Here is a 26,664-nt window from a genome sequence, read left to right on the forward strand (position 1 = left end):
TACAAATATGGGGATGGATCTAGAAAGGACTAGGACCTGATGGAACATTTTATCCTTTCTAATGTTGTTTGGGTTTGAGTTTTTGGGGTTTTTCTTTTTAGTTTTAGAACTTTATTAGTTATAGCCATGGTTCTCAAACTGTAGCTTAAGAAAAAAATGGTTGCAAACATTCATCTTAGCACTTCCTTCACTTCATTTTCAAAGTGCTTTAAACAGAAGGGAAATGGTTTGGGCTTTAGTTTTTTGTACATACATACATTTTGCTAGAATTCCCCTAAAACCTGCTAAAGTGGATTTGACTGTTCGCTTTCTTACCGTAAATAATTTCTAAATTAAATGATGAAAAATACATGTAGGGTAAAATACATTTTGCTAGGAGGCTTTTAAAAATTCTCAATTTGATGATGTTCCCAGAAGAAGTTTCTAGTGTGTCTTCCATGGCAAAGAAGAGAGCAGATTGCTATCTCAGATTATTGCCTTTGAAGCTTGTGAAATAAGTTCTTCAATAAAATCAGTATGTTGCAATTTGTGTATAGGGAATGTCTCTTTGAGACTTTCTCTGGATAAAAGGCCACAGAACTAAGATTTGTATGAGAATTGTAACCTCAATAATATGCTTGGTTCTTCTCACATTTTGCTTTTCTTCATGCAGTGCAAATCAGATGCAAATAGAAAACTATTAGGAATAAATGATCAAGATGATAAAATGCAATTTCACTTGTTTCCTTAACAACTATGAACAGCCTGTAGAAATTGGATGGGGAAATGTAATTTATACAAGCAAGACCAGTCCTGAGCTCTCTGTACTTTTGCTTGGGAAAGACCTTATGTTCTTTGAAAGAGATGTACACTTTATTAATTTACTTTTTAACTCTGATGAAAATGTATGGGGGAAGGAGAAGGGGAAAGTAAAAGAGCACAGACTAGGAGGAAGATTCAGTCCAATTTCTTTCAGGGTCTACAATTTGGTCTCTCTTGATGGAGGACAGATGCTATCAGATTAGAGGCCACTGTCACCCCATTTGAGTTGCAGAGAGTGTTGCACGTGTGGTCTAATAATGATCTAAGGAGGACAGATGTAGCATGAGCTGCTGGTTCAAGCAGCCACTGTATTAATTTTCAAGTGAGCAGCAGCAGCAGCAGATGGTGAGATGAGGCAAGGATGCAAATGCTTGCCATGGGCAGCTTTTGTGTTTGCTCAGCCCCTGCCTGGCCAGCCCAGCTGGTCAGTGCCAGCCCAGCCAGGAGGGACCCTCAGGGGCTCAGAGCCTGACCCTGGCTCTTTGTGCTCTGATGCAATGGGACAACTTTATTATAGAGTCAGCACATTTTTGATAATAACCGAGACCAACAGATGCATCAGGCTGTGGTTTCCTAGTTAGGTTATGAGTCTGGGAAAAACAAAGCACATCAACTCAGGAAAATGTGCAAACTTGCTATAAACTCTGATCGTTGCTGTTTTGCTTTTTTTCTTGAGGGAGGGTGCTGGGTTTTTGCCTTTGAGATCTCAGTGGAAGGACATTTGGCAGTGCATCTTCTTTGTTACTCAGGAATATGGGAAAAGCTGGGGAAGACCTTTTGGCAAATGTGGCTAAGCAAACCATCCAGGATCTCATCCAGACAAACAAGGCATTGGATTGATGGCACACCCGGCCCTTGGTGAAGCTCATGTTGATCAGGGCATTCCCTGAGCTGTGATAGAAGTTTGGTGAGGACAAATGGGCATGCAGTGAACCTCTGAGTCATAAAATGTGACTTCCCTGCCCAAGTGATGCTGCTGAAGTATGCTCAGAGGTAATTTGTGCTTGCTATGTAGTTTGAATATAGGGTTTTGTTCTGAACCCAGTGGTCCATTTTTATCTTTATGGTATCCATCAGCTGATACAAGTGAGCAATCAGAGAGAATACGCTAAGGGTCTAGATAAAGTGCTTTTCTTCTTCTCTCCTGTGGCCTGATAGGAAGTTTTTAAATGCTGTAACAGTGAGGAGCTGATGTTGCTTGTGCTGTTCAGTCCCAGCACTTTTTACAAACAATAAATTAGGTTCTTGACCAGAAGAAACACTGCCAAACTCAGAGTGAGTGAGAGCCACTGGTAACATTTTGGATATACGTCCTCAGAGCTTAGAAATATTCTTGGAACATGGAATAATGGTTTTATTTTTTGCAAATACCACCTCTGTGTTGGAAAGGGCCAGGTGTGAGGGGGAGGATGGAGCTGGCACAGCTGGCCAGGCAGTGCCCATGTTGGTGCCAGGATATGTTCTGGCAGCTGCCCTGGTCTCCCATCCTCAGAGCTGCATTCTCCCACTGCTGGCAGGAGGAACAGACATCTCACTGTTTGTCTGCTTTGCTCCTTTTGCATTGGAATGAACTTAGTGCCTTTTAGATGTTAATAACTAAAACACTTTTTTTTTTTCCCTCTCTCTGAGCCCATCCTGCTGCTTTGGTTAGTGAAACTGATCAGAAGGATTGGGAGGTTTTTTTACCATGGGAAAACATTTGCAGGGTCTGACCCAAAGGTAGATAAAAAACCCAGCTGCATGACGAGACATGGTGCAACTGTTGGTCAGGGGGAATGTGAGGATTACTGCTGAAGGGAATGCTGAAAGAAAGAGGGATTTCATGGGAGAGAGGGAGGCTGCCTGGCAGGGAAAAGGGGGGCTGTTCCAAACATATGGGGCAGCGTGACCAGATGTAAAAAAAACCAACAGATAATGTCCAGAAAATGATGCAAGGGGACTGCAAGTCATGGAGGTAAATTTTCTCTGGGATCTTGTAGGTAAGTCTGTCTAGCACAGTCTATTCCAAGGAGGTGCAGGGCTGATTGTGAATAGAAGAGGAAAGGTGTTGACAGCAGTTTATTACTGTTTCTTAAACATATGTTTTCTGGTTTCATGATAAATTTAGAGCATGGCCATAATTAAAATGAAATGTCTGTAAAATACAAGTATTTGCTGCATGTCCAAGGTTGCAGTAAATTAGTTGGGCTTTGGTGAAACTGCATGAAGTCTGCCAGATAAAGACCCAAAGTTCTGAATAAAGGGGTTTTTTTTCTTTCTTTTTTTTGTTATGAAGATAATATTTTGTTTCTTTGTTTTCTGAATATGTCTTGTTTCCTGGCTGATCAGTACCACAGATGAAAATCCCCATCTATCAATACTATGGATATTGAAAACAATTCAGCTTTCCAGTTAGTGTATTTCACATGGTACATTGGTGACACGGTGACAGCTTCTTACATGAGATTTGTGGGGTCTAAATCGAGTCACAACAATTGTGCCAGAGTGTTTGTGCTGCTCTCTTCAGCATGCTCAGTTTCAGGTTCCATAAATTCAGTATTATTGCCCATGTCCTGCCAGGGCAGTGAGCCTCTCATGTACTGTTGCCATTATTTAAAACTCCCGCTGTCACTTCCAGCATTCCATGCTAGAATATTCAAATGATGAGGTTTCTGTATGTTTTAAAGGTGGGAAAAAAGAGATTTTTGTGACAAAATGGCATTTTGAATTCCAGTACAGTCCCTCAAGTGGCAACATTTCAGTTGACTTATTGGGCCAACTTATTATTAGTATATTCTTTAGCACCTCTTCTTTTCTAACAAATACATGAAACATACTTGTTTGAATTCTGATTCTCCTATTTTAAGAAAATACAACTTATTTTCAGGGACTTAGGTTTTCATAGTTTTCTGAAATGTACTTTTTGACTTTTATCTTCTTTTAGAGAGTAACCTTTGAGCAGTTAGTAACAATGGAGACAAAGAAGGGGCCTTGAAGGTTGCTCTGTGCAGCTCCATTAGCAGGTGTGGGTCCCACTCCTGGCTCATCCCTTCCCTGTGCTCAGGGTCTTTGCTGTTGCCCTCCCTTGTAGCAGCCTCTGTCCAAGCCCAGAGGCAGCTGGATCAAATCCAGGCTCCCAGCACTCTCTGTGAGCCTTGGTCTCTCTCATTGGCATGCTGCAGAGCTCTGCTGAGGGCAGGAACTGAAAGGACTAATTTGCCTCAGGCTGGCTGAGCTAATTTTTTTTTTTTTTTTATTTTATTTTCAGAAACTATAAAATTAAAAGTTTATTTAATTTTCCTGTCTTCCTATTAACCGTGAAGGAGAATCAAAAGGAGGAAAAATCAGAGAGACATTGGTGTATTTCAGAGATTTAACCTGAGGGGTAGTGGGAATTGAATTCCTCTTTTTAGAATTACAGCTTTTCTACTTTATCACAGCTAGCTGAATCCACTGTTGAAAGGCATATATTGCTGTTTGCAATAGAGAATATATTTCATGCATTTATGGATCATGTGTGGCATCTGTATCAATGTGTGCATCTATTAATAGAAATTTTCAAAAGCCTGACAGAAAAAGCAGAACATGCTTCTCTCCTTGGGGAAAGCATCAGACAATGATCAATGTATGGCAGAAGTTACTCATTGCATAATGAACCCAGCAATGAGAACTGTCATATAAAAAGTGTTGTAGGACAGGAAAAAAAAGGAGTTATTTTCCATCTTCGCATCCAAATGTGAGAGCTTATGGATCTATTCTTATAAAATGCAATATTATCTCATTTCTGGCTCTAACTTAGCTGCACACTGGAAGTCTGGAGCTCCAGATTCACAAAGTGAAAACTGTTCTTCAGCTGTACTACTCACATGGATGACAGGAACAGACTCTGGACTTGAACAATTTTAAAGTTTGCTATTTGACGTGGATAATAAAATTGTGTTGCTCAGTACAAAAATACCAATGTGCAGTTCCTACCATTGCCATATTTGTATTTCTTTGTCATTGCTTTGCTATTCTGTTTCTCCCTTCCATTATCTTCCTTAATTTACTGTCTCACATTTCTTCTGGACATGTAATTATTCATAACTTTGAAAGAAGTTCTACCCTAAGAAGGGATCTGTGTTCAGCTGGGGACACAGGTGAAGAGCTCCCAAGGGATGCTGCAGTGCTTCTCTTTGTTTTTACTGCCACAGGTCACTTGTTTCTGTGTGTCTCAGCCTTATCTGAGCCCCATTTCCCCTGGCATCTGGAGACAGGCACAGACTTTCACCTCCTACCACAGATTTTCTGTCTTCTTCATCAGAGGGAAGTGCTTTGCTTTTGTGGATTTGGAGCCTGTTTGTTAATTCTGTAGTGGCTGCTTATCTCTGGTGGTTTGGAGGGAGGGAGGAGGTGAGATAATGCAGGAGGCAGCAGAGAGGACCTGGAATGTCTTGTCCTGATGGGACAATGGCAGCTGATACTTTTGGAGGTGGTGAAATGCAAGAAATTCCAGTTTCCTGCTGCAGAAGGGTAATGGGAGTCCAAAAAGAAAACTGAACATGAGTGCCCACAGAGAGCACAGAGGCAGGAGGGTGAGACTTTCTCACATCCAGTGAGGATGAAATCCATGTTCATGTGCTTTACAAAGTGTCTTACATTTTAGGGACAAAAGAAATCTCATATGGAAAACATACTTTTAGATAAAGTCTTGAACAGCTCTATAAAAGTCCACTGTAAGTTTATTTAGTTAGCTATCTGCTTTTTTTTTCTTTTTGGCTAGCATGAGTTCCATGTAGTTCTGTGTTAAATAAAAAGAAATCCCTTGAACGCTAATTATTTTTTCTTCTTTTTTGGTTCTTCCTTTGTTTCTTATTTATTTTTTCCCTTTTTTATTTCTCCTTTTTTCATTTTTCCTTCTCTGTTTTATTTTTAGTTCTTTTTCTTTTTTGCTATGAGTCTGTGAATTTGCTTAAAAGCAGACATTCCTCTCCAAAGTCTGTGGCATTGTTTAAACACTGATCTGCACCTTAATAAATAAATGCTTTATCCATCCACCCTGTGCTAATGGATTACACCCCAGCATTGCTGTCACTCATTGCATGGCTGTAGGATTTTTGCATGGCTGTAGGATTTTTGGCATGGCTGTAGGATTCAGTGATGGAGCAGGATTTTTGGCAGCTTGTTTCTTGTCCAAACATTCCTCAATGCCTTCCCACCTCTTGTTTTATCACCCAGGTATTGAAACAGTAGCATTTGGAGCACTGATAGCTTTTTTGGGAAGCTGGTTTTGTAAAAGCCAATTCCTTGAGAGCTGAAGCAGAGAAAAGAAGGAGAAAGAGAAATACATGTGGGTTGTGGGTGAAGAGATCCCTTGAGGTTGATCATAAATATGCATGAGACTGGAGGAGTTTTTAGTAGATTTGTTTTGCCTCTTTTGCCTCAAGCTATCTGGAGAGAATCTTTGTGACAGGCCAGGGAGTGCCAAAATTTTAAACAAAACATGATTTTTTTTGCCAGTTTTTAGAGGGGTGTAATTATTTTTATGCTAAAACACTCTAATGGAAATTCTTATATATGTTTTACTTGCATCATACTGGTTCTTCATCTCTAGGGCTTCATTTACTCTTTAGGGTTCACCCCTTTTTAACACACTGCCATTCTTTGCTCTGATGCCATGTATCCCCAGGCTGATCATCTTCACTTTCTGAAGCAGGATGTAGCACATTTATCAGGTCGAATCCATCACACCTTGTGCATTGTGGTTCTCATAATGTACAGTATGAGCAGCAGAGAAGGGTGAGTGCAACCAAGAGAAAACTCATCAAGTGAGAATCTTGTCTCCTCCTAGGGTGTTCCTCAAGCAGCAAGAGTTTTTATTTCTTGGGGCAGGGGATTCCAGTACCATTTTCAAATATGTCAACTAGTTTCTGGTGGCATATTGAAAAAATTAAAAACTTTTCCTGCTGCTAAATATTCTTACTGCCTGCTTTCAGATTTTGTGTGCTTCTCTGTGAAAATAGTTTCCTGGATAATGGTAAAATAGTAATGAAAGGAGCTTTTTTTAATTGCTGGATACAGGATATTAATAACTGCATTATAGGATTGAGTGAAAGTGCATCAAAGTGATTTTTTATTTTTCTTCATAAATATTTTTGTCTCCTTGTGGCTCTGCATTCATTGTAGTGTCCCTGATATTTATAGCTTTATAAAAAACAGCCATGGTTTCCTCAGCAGTAGTCTGCTATGAGCTTTTTAATAAAATATTCAAATTACAGCATCCAAAACTAAGGATAGTGACACTGTTTCAAGAGAAATGGATATAAGCATGAAATTCACATATTGCTTTTTATTTTAACTGAGAACATATGTCTAGTTTCTACAGTGTACCCAAATACCAATGAAGTTTTTTTGAAAGATTGGGAAAGTCTCTATGTTTCAAGAAGTTTTTATATATAGGTTGAAGATTGGCCTCAATGTTACCCATTAATCCAATCAAATTTGTTTGGGGAAGTCAAGTGGGATCACCCCCCATGAAACTAGGGCTCAAGATGCTGACGTAGATTTTTTGCTTTCCTGGAAGATGTACTTCACATAAATACACCTCTCTCCACAAACAGAGAGGTAGCAAGGTGGAAATCTCTGGCCTGTATTGTATAAAAAACCAGATTAGGTGATTTCTTGTAGTGGGTCTCTGTTCTAGCCTTCAACTTCTGCAAATGACAAACCAAAGAGAGAACAAAAAACATAAGCACAAAGAAATTTGATTCAGCAATGTTCAAAGAACTGATCAATGGGATCTTCTGAAAAACTAAGACTCAAAATTCATTTTGCTGTGATAGATTTGTATACTTACGTGCTTTCATAAATGCATTTATAACAGACGTGCAAGCATGGAAGTGAAGTTACTCTGTGTGGCAGGTTTGTGCTGTATGGACAAGACAATAATTAATAAACATACTTCCTGTCCTCCTTCCTGGACTTGCATTTCTTTTTCTTTAAAAGTTCACTAGTGTATATTAGTCAACTGAAAAACACTTTCAGGTCATTTGTGCTATGACAAGGTTAAGAAATACTGTAATTGCTAGGACTGACCAAAAACAATCTGACCATTTTTCTAATGAGCTCATTCTTGTCATTTCTTCAGGTTTAAGCAACCTTGAAATCATGTGTGTGATACAGAACTGTCCCTACAATTTTTTTCAAATCAACTGGAAGTGAAAACTATATTCTTTTAAAAAATGGTTATAAGCTAGTATCTGTAAATATAGATTTGGAATAATTGCATCATTATGCATTTTTATTCCCATTTGGTTTTAGTTCTGGTTTGGAACAAAATCTGCAGTGTGATGTAATTGCCTTCTTCTGATTATTTTTGCCTTGGTGTATTCTGTTGCTGGCTGGTGTATATAGTTTTTATGTGCTGCCATTTGAAAAACTTTAAAACTCTTGAGAGCTGGTCTTGGAAACCCTTCTGGATTTGTCATTGGTTTTTTTATTTGTGCATGGCAATTACAGCAGCCCATTAGGGGCCTATAATTCCTATTGAGCATAGAATGGACTTCTCGTCATTTAATATGGAATGTGATTTTGTTCCTCAGTCCAGTTAAAATCAGCTTACTGTTGTGATTACCATCCCTGGGTTCCACCCTGCCTTTCACCACCTGCCACTTACCAGTAATTCCTTTGGCAATGAGAATACAGCCAAAACTGTCAAATAAATTGGCCCCTTTTTGAGAGCCTTCTTCTGATTATTATTCTTTCTTTGTGGTGATGTCAGATTTCCAAGGGTAATCTCTCACTGGAGGAGTATGTTTTTCTTTGGTGCTTGCATCACCCGCACTTTTTCAGTCTCCATTTAAGAAATAATGATTGCTTACTGAAAATATGTAGATTTTTCTGTTACTCAGTCCCTTTTTTTTGTGAGTACATCTTCACATTTCTAGGAAGAAGAAAGTAAGATTTTTTTAATCCAGAAAATAAGCCAAGGATTGACAGCAGGGAAACTTGTTTCTTCCTCTGAACATACAAGTTCATATTGGAAAAAAGAGTTTTCAGTACTTTATTTGAATACACTCCATGGCAGTATTTCTGCTCTTTCCTTAAGCAACAAAAGTACTGACAGAGGAAAGTATGCTTTAGGGTGTGTGGAAAGAGTGTTCCTTGCTAGCTGGGAACAGTGTTTTCCTTCTTTCTTTTCAGATGTTTGACATCAATGCATATATGAAGTGAAATTCAGGACTTTCTTCCTTCACACGTTGATATTTATGATGCTATTAACTCCCACAAAAGAAAATACATCCCTCATTTAATCCTGGTAGAAACAATGTCTAAGTGTTCAAGTCTCGCATTTTTTAACAGCTGCTAACAATTTCATTCTGTTGTCACACTAGAATTGTGAATTAGCATTTTTGGCTGCCTGCCTGAAGTCAGTGTGACACACCTGTGAGCTTGGCCAGGCAGGAGCATCAATCTGGCCTCTTTCTGTGGTCCAGGGTAAGGCCCTGCTGGACCTCTGAGCCTCTGGACAGCTGGCCCAGGGCACGTGCAGTGAGTGTCACTGTGCTGCTAGGACAGTGCTTTGGTGTCTTTTCAAGTATTGCCTCACTGGTATCAGGTTCATCTTCCCATCCTTTTATCCATCCTAACCAAAGCTTTGTGTTTAAATCCTCTGCTGGGGCAGTTAAATTGCTGAAAATCTTCTTTCCTTTACTATTTCCCACACCAGTACCTTTGGTGGGCTGGTCACTGTAGGTCAATGGAAAGGGGTCACCAGGGACTGCAATGTGGATTTCCTCCAAAGCCATAGAGAAAAGCCACATATTTGGTATCACATATGGTACAGTCAGGAGAGATTTGGGCTGGTGCAACTCCCAGAAGTCTCTCCAGTTGTGGTTTCCTATCTCTTGTCCTCTTGCTTCCCTGTCTCCTTCCCTGGTAACTCACTCTGTTTTCGTTTCTCATTGTGCAATCCATCTGTTTATATTAGATTATAAGATCCTGAGAAGGAGGATCTGATAATTTTTAATAACACAGTTGTGTACACTTTGCATATCAGAGGTATCTGATGCTTTCATCCTTTTTTCCCTTCCTAGAAGTGAAGGTTCTCAGCAAAGAAATGAGGTGACTGTGGCATACAGTATTCTTTGGTGAAGAGGTCAAGGCAGAGCTCCCTTTCAGCCTATTTACAGTCCCTTGCCCTAAAGAAATCAGGAAGCATGGCATTGCAAAGAAATATTAGTGCAGTAATATATCAATTACTAACAGTAATTGCAATTACTAACAATAAATATGTCTGTAGAACTACATGAAAAATATACATTTCTTGTACTGCATACTGATTAGGTTTCACGATGATTGCCTAGATTGTATGATAATGATAGCTTTTGAAAGGATGTATCATATCAAGTAACTATTAAAATATTCATAGATTCTGTAACTAAAATGAACAATATTAATGCATTTTATATTCAAAGCATACTTGAAAGCTGGAGACCACTATACACAGAGTGGAATACACATCTTATCTCTAAAGTTTATAATTTGAGAAAAATATAAGAGCTGATTATTTGGGTATTACTTTTTTATTTTGGTCATATGGACTTTTTATTTCTCCTAGAGTCTTGTGATCACTTACCACTTTGGAAATCTGAACCTATGCCTTTGTGCTTCAGAAAGTTCTATGCTGTATGCATGTTGTTTCATAATTTGAACAACTCTGGAAATAATAGGGTTGTTGTGAAATACTTTGGATTTCTGACAGATTTCTAGAGAGCTTAGACAGCTACAAATATGATGGCAAAAAAAATTACCATTGTAGCCATGGGATGTTTTTCATGAGCTACATTGTGAAGAAACACAGACAGTTTTCCTGTCATTTTAAAAACCCTCTTTCTGCCAATATATTGTGAAAATCTTTGGGAAACATAGTTCCTGAAAATGTGGACAGTTTATGCAATGGCAGTACTACTGCTCAGTTGAATAAGAGGATATCATCACCAAGAAACACTTGGGCAGGGTGGAATTATATGTACAAATGAATAGTGTCTTTGAGAAAATTAAGGGTTAAGGGTCTGGAGCACAAGCCTTAAGGAGCAGTGTCTCAGGCACCTGAGATTGTTTAGACTGAAGAAAATGGGATTGAGGGTGGCCATTGTCTACAACTACCTGAAAGGAGGTTGTAGGGAGGTGGGTGCCAGTGTTTTACCCCAGGTCAAGAGGAAATCCCCTCAATATGCACCAGGGGATGTTTAGGTTGGATATTACGAAAAATGTCTTCTGTGAAAAGATGGTCAAGCATTGGAACAGGCTGCCCAGGGAAGTGGTGAAGTCACTGTCCTTGATAAACACGTGGATGTGGTGCTTAGGGACAGGGTTTAGTGCTGCGCTTGACAGTGCTGTGGTTGGACTTGATGATCTTAAAAGTCTTTTACAGCCTAAATGATTCTATGAAAATACCTGCCCAAGCATACTTCTTCAGGGATTTCTTTGTTGAGACGTTTTCATGCCCTGATATTGCTGACTGGCACATCTTCTGTGCTTGCCAGGAGTTTGTTGGCTTTGCCAGAGCAGTCAGAGCATAGGTGCAGTCTCCAAATGCATAGGAAAATCTGCATTTCTTGGAGACAAAAATAGGCCAGGAATCCCTTGCAGGAGTGTAGCTGACATCTGTGGGATAAAGCAAATGCTCCTCAAACAAGGGTTGTTTAGACATCCTGACACATTCCCAGAATTGGAGAAAAAGATTCCAGGTTCACTTGGGTAAACAATTGTATCAGAAAGGTTTTAGGAGTAGGGAAGAGCTGGTACGGGAGTAAGCAGCCAGGAATGTACCTTCTAGAGGTCTGAAGGGGCTTAGCAGCAGTTGTCCAGTTAGGCCTGGAAAAGACTAAAACCAAATGTGATTAAGTAGAGAAAAATTTAAGTGGAGGCATTTCGGAATGAGGATACAAAACTATAAATAGTACATCCCCTTAAGCAAAGGGACCAGAGAATCTCAGAATTATGAGAGAGCTGAAGCATGAAAACGTGGTTCAATACCATGGGTTTCCTCAGAAACATGCTGAAGAGATCATATGATCAGACTAACAAAGGTGTTTGTATGTATGGTCTGAGCTACTGCAGTTGTTAGGATGATGCAAGCCTTTAGGGATAACTTGAAAGGAAAAAAGTAGAACTGTGCTTATGAAATTCGTTGATAAAAAAATTGAGAAGCACTGGGAATGGAGAGAAGGAATGTAATTTTTTCTCAAGTTGGAAAGCTTTGAGATCTGGAATGATAGAATAGGATGAAATGTGAAATGCATCATATGGAATCTGGGGAGTGATAAGAAAACATGTGAGAGATTGGGAGCTTGTCTTTGGAGATCATAAAAAAGAAAAATCAATGCAAAGAAAAAGAGTACCTGCTCTTACCACAGCAAACAGAAGAAAAAAGATGAAGGAAAGATTCATTAAAATACCAGTGGTGTCTGGAAGCCTTAAATACCAAGCCTTACCAAGCCTTAAATTTGCTCTGCTGTTAGAAATTTTGCAGTTTGTTAATGAGAGGGGAACCAGAGTGGCAGAAATAGAAAAACCAGGCCACCATTCCTGCACGTAACTTGTCTGGTGCTGGCTTCATCATGTGGTATGTGAAAAGATATGTCTTTCAGTTTGGAAATAAATGTTATAAGTGCCAGCAGTGCTTACTAATGGATTATTCTGTTGGTTCTTTAATGTATAATAATGTTAAAGTCTCTTTTCATCAGGGAGGACCATACATTGTTAAGAAATACTAGGAAATAACTATGAATGTAGATAAATGAGAATAAACTTTTTTTTTTTCCAATGAGACTTTTCAGAAAAAGTAATTCTATTCTTTTGTCTTTCAGCCATGGAAGAGTTAATAGTTGAGCTGCGCCTGTTTCTTGAACTTCTGGACCATGAATATCTAACTTCCACTGTCAGGGAGAAGAAGGCAGTAATAACTAACATTCTCCTGAGGATACAGTCATCAAAAGGTCAGTGCTGGGGTGTGTTTTCTCGCTTGCAGAATGCACAGAATAAGTCTGTGCTCAGTGAAATAACTTTTAAGAGCTGAAGACAAGCCCTAAATTGAAGCAAGACAGAAAGACAGGGTGAAGCCAAAGTGTAACTTTCCTGAATGCTTTCCTTTGTGTCCAGCAGGGAAATACAGCAAAAGGCACACTTAGGAGTATGTTGGGTGAACCCAGCCACAGAATTATTGCCTAGGTAGAATGTTTTCACTTCTGCTGGTGGAGTGGCTGCTTCATTTAATTTTTGACAGTGATGCTGTTTGTGAGTTTTGATGCCAGGGAGTGAGTGCTGGCCACAGCACTCTTTCATCCGTGTCAAATGACCCAAATCCATCAAAAGCCCTGATACTGAGGTGGAGTCTGGTGCATAACTGATACAGGAGTGCCAAGCCAGAGATAGGAAATGGTTGTCAGAATGTTTGGATTGCATTTTGCAATTAGACTCACTTTCTTGTTTTCTTCCTATCTAAAACCATTTTTATTGCACAACTTCTTGTCTCCATCAAGATTATGGAACTGAGTGCAGCATAAGTGATTCACTGTGTACAGGAACCTTTCCACAGAGCTTTGGTGAAGAACATTCCTCATTATTTTTTCTAACAGTACCCTTATATTTTTTACCACACTTTTCTGTATGCAGTGACATCTGGGCCCTAAGACCTCTGTCTACACTACATTTGACAGAAGTACTGCCAGTGTAAACCCCCAGTTTAGATTTTTGAAAAATATCAGAGTTTGTTGAAGAAAAATGCCACATTGTGAGAAGCTGTATTTCTCTTGATTTGTTTCTTCTCTGGTGCTAGAAAAATTCGGTTTTGTTTGATGCAGTGTTGCCCCCATTTATTAAAGAAATAGTTTTTGCTGTGGGATTGAAGTCCAAGGAGATCTTTAAAGTAATGATTGTCCGCTTTTCCATTTCGACATTCTTTAAGACTCACCACTATTTTTACCTTACACTGAGAGAACAAGGTAGATACCAATTTCTCATATTGTGGAAGGAGTCTTCATGCTCCAAAAGCTCATCAAAGCTGGGGCAAAGATCTGCTCCCTGTAGACAGATCAAAATCACTTTGAGAGTGAGAGGTCTTAACTGTGTGAATATCAATGTCTGTGTGCCAGGGCGCCTTCCTGGGTGTGTCCAGTCTATGTCTCTACATGTGGTGACAGATAAGAAGTTCCCAGAACCATAGCTTTCCACTGTTCAGCACCTACCATTTAGGTTTTAAAGCCTGTTCCAGGCTCTGTAACAAGATCCATTTCATCCAATTACAGGATCCATCCATCACCAAGATCCCTGTGAGATCCATGTATTAAGTGGTAGGGCTTTGCTCAGTGCAGTTGTTACTGAAACATTTTACTCACCTCTAGTGCCTTCATTCAAGGAGATCAAATGTAGACATTTCAAAGAAAAGTTGTAAAAGTGATTAAAGGATCCAGAAATATGCCTTCAAATTAACCAAAATGAGGTGTCATAATTAATTTTTATGTAGAAAAGGAGTGACTGAGAACAAGCTCCTAGACTTACACAGGAGTAAGTGCAATGGCTGAATGCTTGTTTCAAAGTGGAAATAAAGCACCTTTTGAGCGTTGAAGCTATGAACTAATGGAAGAACTTAGCAAGTTCTGCATGCCATTGCTGGCATCTTATCAAGATGGAATTTTTTGCTAAAAGATATGCTCTAGTTCAAACCAGAGTTAAGGAAACCCCATAGTTCAGTTATATAAGAGATCATAGGACTATGCTTTATATATCTATGAACTTTAGTTTATGCAGTTGAGTGGAATTTAAGCCAGCATGGCCTCTAAGAAAGCATCCAGTTTCTCTCCCCAGGCTACTCATGTATTGCCTCTTCCTTTCTGCTAGCACAAACATTACTTGCTTTTTTTTGCTGGTTTAGTCCTAACCAGTGTCACTTCCCTGGTCTGGTTCAACCTAAGGCCACACACATGCTTATGCTGGCTCAAAGGAGAGGTTGGTGCAGGGACAGGAACAAGGCAGGGAAGGAGAGGAACTGCCTCCTTGGGAGCTCTGCCATCACATCCTGGCCTTAAGTGTGTGTGAAGCTACCCAGGGAGTCATGTACTTTACTGGAGCCGACCCTGCTGCTTTTTTTATCAGTCATAACATTCAGTACTCCCATCCCTTTGAAACTATTCATCTCTTCATTAAAATTAAAAGCAATAAAAGATGCATAAACCCACAGTACTCTGTAACTAAGATGAGCTATCATTTGGAGTCTGTTTTTCAGATTGTTGTTTTACTCCACCCACACAACTCCACGAGAGCTCTTGGGTTGCTGGCACAGTTTAAGAGGCTTGAGGACTATGCTGAGTTCAAGCTCTTTAGTTGCATTTGCAAAAATCAACAGGGTAAATCCAACAGGATTTTTTGATTGCTGGAGAAAACCATGTAAGATCAATGGGGAATGGTGATCTAGGAAACTGGGAACTGGCTAGCTTTGTTAGAACGTCTGGAAGTGAACAATTATGTTTTTCTTTGTAAAGGTGTGGAAATTACAGTGATGGGCTGGAAGTGAAACACTTCAAACTGAGTGAGTTCTTACTTGGGGAATCCTTTAGAATCTTTTGCCTTGTTTTGTTCCATCTCCCCTAGATGCACACTGTTTTCTTCATCTAATATCTATCAAGCAGAGAGAACTGGGCCAGGTAGATGTGTTCTTCAGGTCGTAGCTGCTTGGCCTCAACCTGCCCTGCATCCAAACTAGTGGTTACTCTGAATAGCTGGCAAAACTATAAACCTTATTTTTCTTCCTGAGCCTTGGCATGCCCAGTGGAGTGTAGGTCTGAAGAAAACACTTGGCATTTCATTCTAAAACTCAGACTTTCTTCTAAAAAACAAAGACACAAAGAGTTTATTTTGGACTAAGAACTGTTGCTGGACTGTCAACAATGCCTGTTTTCCTTAACAGGACCTGATGCCCTGAACCTGTTGTACTCCTTTTGCAGTGTAAGTTGGTAGAAATTAAATGTTAGAGCAGGTTCTTGTTAACATACACATGGATGAAAACCGGCAAAAATAGTTTTATAGAGTCAATAGTATTTACTTGGAATAGTTTGGGTTTTTTTCAGTAAAAATCCTTTCACATATGACTTCTGGTTGTTATGGAAAGCATGGGAGACTTGGATATGGATGGCAGTCATAATATGGACTCACCACTCATCCTATGTGAAGAGCAACGAGTGAAAGTTACACTGGAAAAAAAGGAAAAAGGAATGTTTCCCAAGACGAATCATTCTCTTGATTTGTAGGAAGAAAGAAGAATCTGTAGTCTTTGGAGACAGTTTAATATATCAGTGTTGTTTTTCAACCCATGACTTCACAGCCAGGTGGGACTGGGATATTGTGACAAGAAACGTTTCATCATTGATTACATTTTTGAGAATTACATGATCTTGACCGAAAGGCATCCATTTTACTGTGTAAATATATATTTTAAAAATGCAACTAAACACTAGGAACTAAACTCCATCTGGGGTTAAGCAGGGTACAATCCATGGACTGAATGTTTGCCAGAACATTGAGGAGATGCACCCTAATCTTCTTTTGATATTTAGAAGAATAAACAATATCCTGTTTCTATGAAGGGAATTCAACTGTGATTTAAATTATTGTGCCAAAAACACAGAGTGAGTCAGTCCTTCCTCTTTTCTCCTGTGAGGGAGATGCAACAATGGCACAAAGGACCCTCAAAGCAGCTTTTACATTCATTCTTTTCCCTTATCAAATTCACCTGGAAAACTACGAGGTTATTAAAATAAAAAAGGACATGGTGGGAAAATATGCTCAGTGTGCATTTCTGTTAATGGTGAATTTCTTAGGGCAGTGTCCCACAGCAGTGCTCCAGGCTGGGGTGTCACAGCATCCCACTCCCCAGGACTTAGACTCACACCACAGCTCCCTGATCAGAGGTCGTGGTGGCAGCAGAGCCCCAGGGAATATAGGCACTGTGGGCTTGGCCAAAGAGCTGCCACCATCACTTCCAGGAAAAACAGGCAGGTGGGGGCTCTTCTTCCACCCTCTTCTCCATTCTTTTGGCATGGAAGATGGTTTGGAGCTCGTTTCTCCATGATGGCCTTGCCCATCCAAAATGTGTCACAGGAACAGCTGTTGATCTTCTCCATTGAAAAAAGGCAGCTGGTCATGTACTGCCCACAGGCTGTGTTTTATTCACTGTATGGTGCCACTGGGATGTTTTCAAATGTGGCATATTCCCCCAATAAATGTTTTTATCTGGCAGGCACCTGGCAGCGTGTTTGAATGTTGTTCAAGTCTTTGAATTTGAGATGGATGGGCAGTTCAGAATGATTTCCTGTAATTTTTTTTCAATGTCTGGTATTTGTTGATCCAAACAGCATATATGTCATTATCATATACAGCAAGTATGTGTTTGTTCTGCTTGATTAAATTCCTGAATTCCCAGCATTCTTCCAGTCCTGCCTCAGTAACTGCACTTGGGAGGTGGGCTGTGATCAGACCTGCATGCCAGATTTCAGTGTGTGACAGTCAGACATGGGAGCCACAAGTGGAAAAAATACCCCATTTGCATCCACCAAGGTATTAAGTGATATTTGTTGCTCTTCCACAGGTTTAGAAATAAAAGAACATGTCCAGAAGCAAGAAGTTGCCAACAGTTTGCCGGCGCCTCCTCAAATGCCTCTGCCAGAAATACCTCAGCAGTGGCTGGTGAGTGTTATATTTAATTATATAAATATATACAAGAGAGAATGCATTTATGGTAAGTCCTAAAAGAAATGGTTATAAGGGAGAAGAGCCTGCAGGTCCAGGGAAATAATTATTCCTCTCACCTCTGCTTTGGTTGAGGGAATTCGGTTCAGCCTGCAGAAGAGACATCAAAAAATTCCCTGTGGTGAGATAAGCCTGGGAATAGGTCACCTGCAAAGGCTGTGGAGTGGCAATCTTTGGAGATTTTCAGAATTCAGACAGAAGTCTGAACAACATAGCCTTCATTTCAAAGGTTGACCTGCCTGTGTTGGAGGTTGGCCTAGCCAAGCTCACAGGTCCCAGACAGTTTCTTACATTTTTATTGGTAACATTTCCTGGAGCAAGCCTAATGAGAAGACTCCTTTCAGCAGCTGAAAAGAAGGTGCAGAGTTTTAAAATTAAGGAAGAATACTTCCTTTTTATGAATAAAGTTTTTAGTGCCTTTCCTGCCGAGTCTCTGGGTAGGAGATTCCCTCCAGATCAAGCAGATGCACTGATTCATAGAGGTGTTTATAGCAAAGATACTGATTGAGATCTGTAATTCGGTCCTCCAGTTGGGAGCAGCTGTCTTGTTATAGAAAAAAACTGTAAACAAGTTTCAGTGCTTCTGTCATAGTGACTTTACAGAAAGAAGAAAACATTTTCATCATTTTTTTGGAGAAGTGTAAGCATATCATGGTTTAGCCTGTTGAAGGTTGAACTGATACTGATAAAGTATCCATCTCTTTATTCTTGGGTGGAAAATTTTGTGCACAATGATAAGGACCATCCATGAAGACCCAGGTTCATTGAATCAGGAAGCACAGATGCAGCTTACAGGGCCAGAGGAACTGGATGGCTGATGTTCTGCCTCGTTTTAGTGTGGTATTTTGTTAACACATTTATGCCTGGGCCTGAGGGAAATATAGCCAGTAGCATCTTATGAACATAAGAACTAATGTATAGAATGGAACTCCTGGCCAGCCTTTTGTCAAATGCTACAGACTGCAGAAAAAATGAAAAAAAACCACAGCAAACATTTGTTGTATGAAATACCTTAATCTCTCTTTCTTTCTAAGCAATGCCAGCTTTAGGTTTGTGACAGTAGATTAATTATGCATATATTTAATGGATGCAAAAGAAGTGTTATTAATATTCAGTGAAACTTAGAGAATTCATTTCACGGTTAGCAGTGCCAGAAACTGATTATTTTTATTTAATTCAAAATACATACAGCATAAATTACAAGGGAAAGAGTTCAGAAGAGGCAGGAAAATTATGCAAAGTGAACATGCCTTTGAAATGTAGACTTCAGGTACTTCAGGTTTCATAAACTGAAACCAACTAAGATCCTCATTCTTTTATATTTGTGTGGGTTCAGTTTGGCTCTGAGGATTCAAGTTGTTTTTCTTAGAACAACCCATCTCCTTTTCCTTTCTCATACACTAATGTGTAAATTCCCCTAAAGTTGGTACAGCTGCAGCAAGTTAAATGGTGTGAAGTATGAATTAGGTCCAGGAGGTCAGCTCTGGTTTTTGCAGTAGTTAATTTTGGATTTTTAATAACAAAAATATTTCTCTGAGATACTGTGGGAATTACCATGGAAGTTGACACAGTTAGAGCTGGCTGGTCTGCAGCATGGTTTTCCCATGCTGAGCCTGGCAAAGTGGAGTTTGAACATGGCCCTCCCTTGTGATCTGCCTTGTAACACTGTGGATGTTTTCACCTCAGTGAATTCAAGTTTTTCCATAGTGTTAGAAGCTGATTTTTGCCAGTGTTTCTGCAATTCTGTTGCTGCTGTCAGGCAGTGGTGGATTTCATCCGCCGCTATGAGATGAGCCAGAAGGTGTCCAAAGCCTCTCATTGTCTTGCAATACCCAAATACAGGTTATGAGTGGTGCTATTTTAATATGGTAGCACATTGCAATTAGTGAAAATGATCGCAGACTGCTGCTGGTCTGCAAAAGACCAGGAGGAATCTGAACAAAAAGACAAAACCATCAGCTTTTTGTCCTTTGAACACTATGGTGAGCTCAGACCCCAGTCTTGCTTTGAATGCTTCTCCTGAAGTCACATTGAAATAATGGAATTGATCATTATATCATTGATCATTTCTTGGAAATCTTTCACTATTAGGTGTCTCTTTATTAAACCCTTGTTATTATTGATATGTTCAGAGACTGTCATCTTTCTTTTCATACGCAGGACATTAGTGCCAGTGGCCAAGATCTATTTCTCTCATCCATTACTGCTCTTGCCTGGTGATTTTCAATGCACCCTGAATCAATGGAGTCCTAAAAATTTGTAGCTGATGACAATCTCAATGAAACCGGTACATAATTGCTGTGATATAAATTCGGAGATACCTTTCCTAGCCACTTTTCGTAGACTGTGTTTTCATAGCTGAGTGGAAAAAAATTCCTGGGCCCACCAGAGGCTGGAATATCCTGCTGCTGGTTGCCCTTCTTCACATGGCAAGTTGGAAGTCATTCTCTATGGCACCTCTTTTTGACAGCTATTCAGGACAGAAAGTTTTTTCCACTTGCTAAGTACCATCTAGTGATGGTCTCAGCCTCCAATGAAAACACTTTGTGCTGATGGAGCATAGGAATTTACTGGAGGTGGGAATCGATAACTTCAAATAAACTATACAGTGTTTTAAAACCTCTGGGTTTAACCCATCAGTTATTGAATGTGATGAAAATTAAAGGTTCATTTACACCACTGTTTCTCTTTATGTCACTCAAGGATTTCTGCATTCAAAAATGTTTAGTCTGAATTGGTGTTTAAGTTTCTACTTATGTAAAGATGTGTGGGTGGGAAGGAATTCAATACTCCTTAAAGTAGTGCCAGGAGCCAGAATTATGTGTGGGCAGGTGCTGTTCAAGGTTTCCTTGGTAAATCTGTAAATAGACCTGCATATTTGCTCAGGCCAAATCTTTTATCGGTTTTGTTATTCATCAGCCCATGAACTAAGAGTATAAAATTCATTTTATTGAGACATACTGTTAATAGTTTAAACGAAGTCTCAAGTTATTAAAACACATTAGAGCCTGGAGAGTTTTCCTGGACTCATTGAGCTTTGAAGGACAAAGCTGAAGGACAAAGTTGGGCCTTAGGTATACTTGAATTAAGAAAATCACTAAGCACAGTCTCTTAGTAATTCTCTTTTGTATACATTTCCTTGGCTGCATCTGGTCTAGCAGACTTTCTGTCAGGTACGGAAAGCCCAAATCCCCTCTTGCTTTGGTCTGTGTGTGCAGCTCCTTTAGGTGGCTGGCAAAGTAAATGCTGCAGATAAAGGATGTGAGGCTTAAGGGCAGCTCAGTCCCTCTGCAGAGCTGAGACACCTCTTATCTAGGTGCCTTACTCTGAGCTTGCCAGCAGGAATGCAGTGCCAGCTCTGAAGCTTTGTTTGGGTCACTGTGCAGAGCAGGAGGTCACTGTGTTTGAAATGGAGTCCTATTTGATCTTAGTCCTTCTGGATGAGCATACAGAGGATTAACAACAGAAAGGAAACTTGGACATGATGGGCGCCCACGTACCCGCTTGCCCTTCATGCACCAGGTCCTGGGGGTCTGTCCAGCTCCTCCCCATCCCAAGGTGCAGCTGCTGCACAGCCCAGGCCATGGGCTTGACATGTGCAGGGATCTGGGGAGACACCCCATACAGAGAGCTGGTCCAAAATTCTGGTTCCAGCATCTACTTCACCCTTAGAAGGGGCTTCATCAGGAAGGCAGATCAGTGAAAAAGCAGGAAGTAGTGCAGATATGCTGGATTTGACCTTCCTGTCCAGAAGGGGTAGCTTCAAGAGCCACCTTAGGTGGGACTGCAAGTGGGATTCCCATTCCTTCAACAGAGGTCCTAGACAAAAGCGCCTTTAAGTTCTAAGGAGACTTTGAAAACTAATTTTTTTATCTCACAGGCTGCTCCAATTGCATAACCTGATCTAAAGCCTACCTAAAAGCCAAGCAGAAAACTTCCACAAAATTACTTTGTGGGTTCCAGGAGTTGGGCTTGATGATCCTGGTGGATCCCTTATAGATCAGCAATATTCTATGGTTCTATGGTTCCTTCCTGAACCTTCTCGCTGCCAGGGCTTGTATTCAGCCTGCCTCACCCACCTCTACAGCAGCAGCTGCTTTTTTGGCTTTCCCCTGCTCCTCACAGGCACGAAGCACTGCTCCATGATAGGTTTGGAGGAATAACAGAGCCAAGGCTCTGTGCACGCTTCAAAGTGCTGCTGGTGGTTTAACACCTGGGATCCCATCATTGTACCATCACCAAGTTGCCTTGAAGTGCATTTTCCACTGAGACAATGGGATAATATCTGGTGTGTCCTGCTGCTCAGATGTGCCTGAGGATTCCTGGCATCAATTATCCACAGCATGACAGTGACAGAACACCTCTAGCCTCCAAGCATTTGGTTGTCATATTACATCTGACAGTTGGTGATTTCATTGCACTGTGCTGTCCAACAAAATCAAACACAAACAGCACACTTAGCTATTTTGCATGATTTTCACAGTGGAATCGAGTGTGTGTTTTGTTTTTCTTGGAATATTGACAATTTAATAATTATTTAACTGCAGCAAATGTTCAGCAAAATTCCAGAACCCTGCAGATATGAATCAAAAGAATGGGTCATCTTCCTCCAGCCCACTCCTGCACAATGCACATTCACTCTCTGGGAGTGCTTCATATAAATGGGTTTCCTGTTGTGGGGAAATCATTTGACAGCCTCCCTTTATCTGGCTGCCTGTCAGGTAAACTCTTAGATATTTTTTAGAAAATGCTGAAATGAGACAGTGTCCTTGGAGAAAAAGAAAAATCCCCTGGAAATTGAAAGGATTCTTGAGGTGATATATCACTAATTATATTATTCATTCTTTGGATAGCAAACAAAAAAGTGCCAATTTTTAAACTTTTTCTAAAGTGTGCCTTGAGAAAAGTGCCATAACAGAAGCAAGGGGTCCATGTTTCAGGTGGGTATTTGGGAATCTGTGTTTCATCTCCCTTTTTTTTTCCTAACACTGAAAAACAATTATTATTCTCTGTTTTTCTTTAAAGATGATCTTAAGACAGTATTAATTTTCAGGTTCTTTCCTTCCTGGAGCAGAGTCAAAAGAAGAATTGAAAGCCACAAAAATAAATTTCACAAATATTCATTTGTTTCATTCAGAGCTGGCTATACTTTCAGCTTGAACAGGTTGGAGCAAGCTCTTCCATTATAAAGGAACAAGTAAAGAGACCTTTTTAAATTATCAGTGCAGTTACTGCAGACAATGATAAAATATTAACCCTTTCAGAATCTCACTACAATCTATTCACTAGCACTTAGGTTTCTTTAACCCATTATTTCAATTTTAAAGTTGTTCCACCATCCCAGTGTTCGTTGCCAGTCTTTGTCTGTGTGTTTGAGTAGGTCTTTTCCCCTCACCATGGTATGTGTGCTTCAGATACCCTTTGTAATCCCAATCATACTCCCCTCAGGTTTCATTTCATTGCACTATGTATAAGAAAGGCTCTATCAGTGTCATTCTGAGCTAGGGTTTAATGCTAGTGAATGATATCAGTATTTTTCCCGAGCACCTGCTATAAGGATCATGTACTTTGATCATAGGTTACCAGAACAGCAGTCACTCAGACAGTCTTCTGAACATAGAATCAGAATCATTTAGGTTGGAAAAGACCCTTAAGATCATTGAGTCCAGTTGTTTGCCTAAAGCTCCCACTAAGCCGTGTCCCCACATGCCGCATCTACGTGACTTTAAATAGCTCCAGTGGTGGTGACTTCACTGCTTCCCTGGGCAGCCTGTTCAGTGCTTGACCGCCCTTCTGGTGAATACATCTCTCCTAATATCTGAACCTCCCCTGGCATGGCTTGGGACTGTGACATTTGTTCTGTTGCTTGTTACTTGGGAGAAGAGACTGATCCCACCTGGCTACAGACTCCTTTCAGGTGAGGGATAGGGTCTCTCCTGAGCCTCCTTTTCTCCAGGCCAAACACCCCCAGCTCCCTCAGCCTGTAAGACTTGTGTTCCAGACCCTTTCCCAGCTCTGCTGCCCTTCTCTGGACTCACTCCAGCACCTCAGTGTCTTTCTTGTTGTGAGGGGCCCAAAAGGATATGAGGTGTGACCTCACCAGTGCTGAGACAGGGTGACAATCCCTGCCCTTGTCCTGCTGGACACACTATGGCTGATCCAGGCCAGGTGCCCTTGGCCTTGGCCGCCTGGGCACACTGGGATTTTTCAATATAATATATAATATTCCATTGCATAAGGAATAAGGATGAAGAAATGTATGCCCCCTCTTTTTTGTGTCACCAGTGTCTTGCAGGACACTCTAGTTGCTATTTCTGTTTTCCAAGGCTGAGGCTGGTGAATTATTGTTGATGATTTATTTCACATTTGCAAATGGTACCACGGAAAAGTTTTAGTTAAAGCAATTACCTTCTCAGTTAATTTATAGTATACCTTCATAGCAATACACATCACCATATTTCAAAAACTTTCCTCATGTCTGAGGTGCCAGAATGAGCTGTTCTCAGCTGCCTTTAGTTGGAATTTAAACTGCATGAGTTAGAGTAGAAATGAACTCCTTTACAAAATTATTTCTATGATCATTGTGAAGTTATTTGCCTTTTTGTCTTTTTTTAACTAGATACTGATTATTTTTTATCTTCTTACAAGAAAATTATTAAATTAGTAATGCCACAGATTTCATAGGATATTATCCCACCATATATTGTAGAATGCTCACACTTCTGACCTCAGGTTTTTAATTTCTTGTCTCTATGCTATACTGGTCCATAAAACCCCATCCCTGTGTTGATAGTTAGGGACTACATTTTTTTGCTTTCCTGATCATGCTTATTAATGTCCTGCGCACAAATACGTGGGGAAGGAATTAGGCCAGTGCGGACCAAGTCTCCTCTGGTTTTAATTTGATGCATTGCTCAGGCCCTTAGACAATACAGTTCCTGTGGAAATGGCATTGCCTACACTTTCATCACTGTACTGCCTTGTCCTCACTGTCAAGTCACACACTTGGATGAGTTTATTTACTTCTGGAAGAGAAAGGTGATTTTGTCTTTTCTGGGGAGTACAGACACTTCTTTGAGCACAGTCAGAATAAACAACTCCGACTGAGAGCCCCATGCTGCTTAAAATTCAGATTAATCCTTCTCATGTAATATGTATGAAAGTGTTCCCTAGCATTAATTAAAGCCCATTTTATTTCTTGGTACACACAGACCCTTTGCTTGACATGAGTCAAGTCTATTGTTTTGTCTGAGTGATGCTTCCAACTGGCTGTGTAATAATCTTTTATTATAAATTATGGATGATACAGAAATACCTTGTTTTTGTTTCTAGCTCATTCACTTTCACTTTTAATTATTTTGTTAGATCTTCTGTTCCTTCCATTGAGTCAGGAGTTTATTTTTACTCCAGTCATCCACAGAGTTTGGGTGTAACTTTTTCCAGCTACCTGTCCTTTCAGTGGTGCATTCCATGCTCCAGGTTTTTTTGTTTTAGTTACTATCTCAAATAATATGTATGTAATTACATACAACAGCAAGAACTGAGACAATTTGTGTCTGGACACAGACAGACAGTGCCGTCAGAGGCGCAAGAACCAACTCAGTTTTCTACTTTGTCAATATACTATGTTGTGTTTCTGTTCCCACTTGGTCGTCTTCATGGCCGTCTTTGCCTTCCTGTTTCATAGGTGAAGGGGTTATTCAGGTGTCTGAGCAGATGTGTTGGACCTTGTGAAACAGTAACTCAGCTCCTGGGGAGGTACAGGTGTAAATGCTCTCCAGACAATCTTCAGATCAAGCTGTGGAGCCATAGGACGCCCTGATTCATTCTTTAATGCGAGCAAGCCTGTTCAGATCTCTTTCCCATCAGCAGGCTGTGCTCTCTGAGGCTGTGATCTGTTTGTAGTCACTGTCTAAGCACTTTTCCAGTGATACCTTTAATTAGGCATTCACCCCCGAGTCAGCAGACGTGCTCTCAGGCTGTGTCAGATGTTCCTCCACTCCCTGGAGAACAGGGTGCCAAGTGTGTGCCTTCTGTTCCTAACCTTAAACCTGCTCAAATCCCTGTTCAGAATCACCCCCTAAGGAGAAGCTCCCCTTGAGCTTATACCTATCCGCTGCCTGGTGATTACTTGCCCTTCTTTCTCCCTTGCCCTCATCTGCTCAGCACTGCAAGAGCTGGTGAGTTGTCAGAATTCAGGACATCCCTCTGGCTGTCCTGGATGGGTCAAACCCCGGCTAGGGGGCTTAAGAGACCCTGGCACAGAGCCTAAGACACCTATGACTTCGATTATGACCCATGGAAAAAATTGCCAACCTTATATGAGGATCTGCAAGCCACGAAAGTCTAAGTAGAATAATAGCTAGTTTGTCAGGGGGTGAAAAATAGATTTTTGGGGTTTTTAGAATGGGGGTTCAGGAGGTAAGATGGAGGAATCTGGGCATGTCCAGCTTTTCTCCTTCTTCTTCTTGACCTCCATCTTCTGCTGTGATGATGGCACTTTTGGATTGGTTTAAGGTAGAAACTCACTAACGTAGGTGATAGGTATTGGGAAGTTATTGTAAACAATGCACACATAATTTTTAGTATAAAAGACGACGCTGCCTCTGGGTGGTCAGTGTGCCCCTGTCTGACCTGCTGAACAGACCTCAGCAGGTCAGGAGAAAGAATTTTATAGATAAGAAACAATAAACAACCTTGAGAATGAGAACTAAAGAGTTCTGACTCCTTCTTTGACTGCCAGGCTGGGAAAAGAGACTTTCTAACGTATCTTGGGGTCACTCTGAGCAGCAAAATTCCCAAGAGTGGGTTACCAGTTCTGCTATTCATGTGGTTCATATTGCTGGGCCTCCCATCATGTCAAACTCTGGTTGTTGGTTTTTCAGGGAATTCCTTCTGTTTTTTCCTGGTAGCACTGGCATTGTAGAGGCGTGTGCTAAAACTGCATGTGCAGTCAGAGATGGTCAGGTGGGACTACACCAACAGCCCATCTTGTGGCCCTGTTACCCCCCTTCTGGTGGGACTGACAGGGTTACTCCATTCCAAAAAGTTGAACTTTGTAGCTGTCTGTCTGATTTTGCTGCCTTTTGTGCTCAGAAG

The 26,664-nt window shown here is 40.5% G+C and overlaps 1 protein-coding gene across 2 annotated transcripts in view; it reads left to right on the forward strand.

Moving 5' to 3' along the window:
* Window positions 1-26,664, forward strand: part of AFAP1 (actin filament associated protein 1) — a 111,528-nt gene that overhangs the window by 36,547 nt on the left and 48,317 nt on the right. For both annotated transcript variants that reach the window (XM_030948375.1, XM_030948376.1), the window contains exons 2-3: window positions 12,633-12,761; window positions 17,405-17,502. In XM_030948375.1, coding sequence (XP_030804235.1) covers window positions 12,635-12,761; window positions 17,405-17,502 — 225 coding nt within the window. In that variant the 5' untranslated portion in view covers window positions 12,633-12,634. The remainder of the gene's footprint in view (window positions 1-12,632; window positions 12,762-17,404; window positions 17,503-26,664) is intronic.

The sequence above is a fragment of the Camarhynchus parvulus genome, chromosome 4, assembly GCF_901933205.1.
Source record: "Camarhynchus parvulus chromosome 4, STF_HiC, whole genome shotgun sequence".
NCBI classification, from domain to species: domain Eukaryota; kingdom Metazoa; phylum Chordata; class Aves; order Passeriformes; family Thraupidae; genus Camarhynchus; species Camarhynchus parvulus.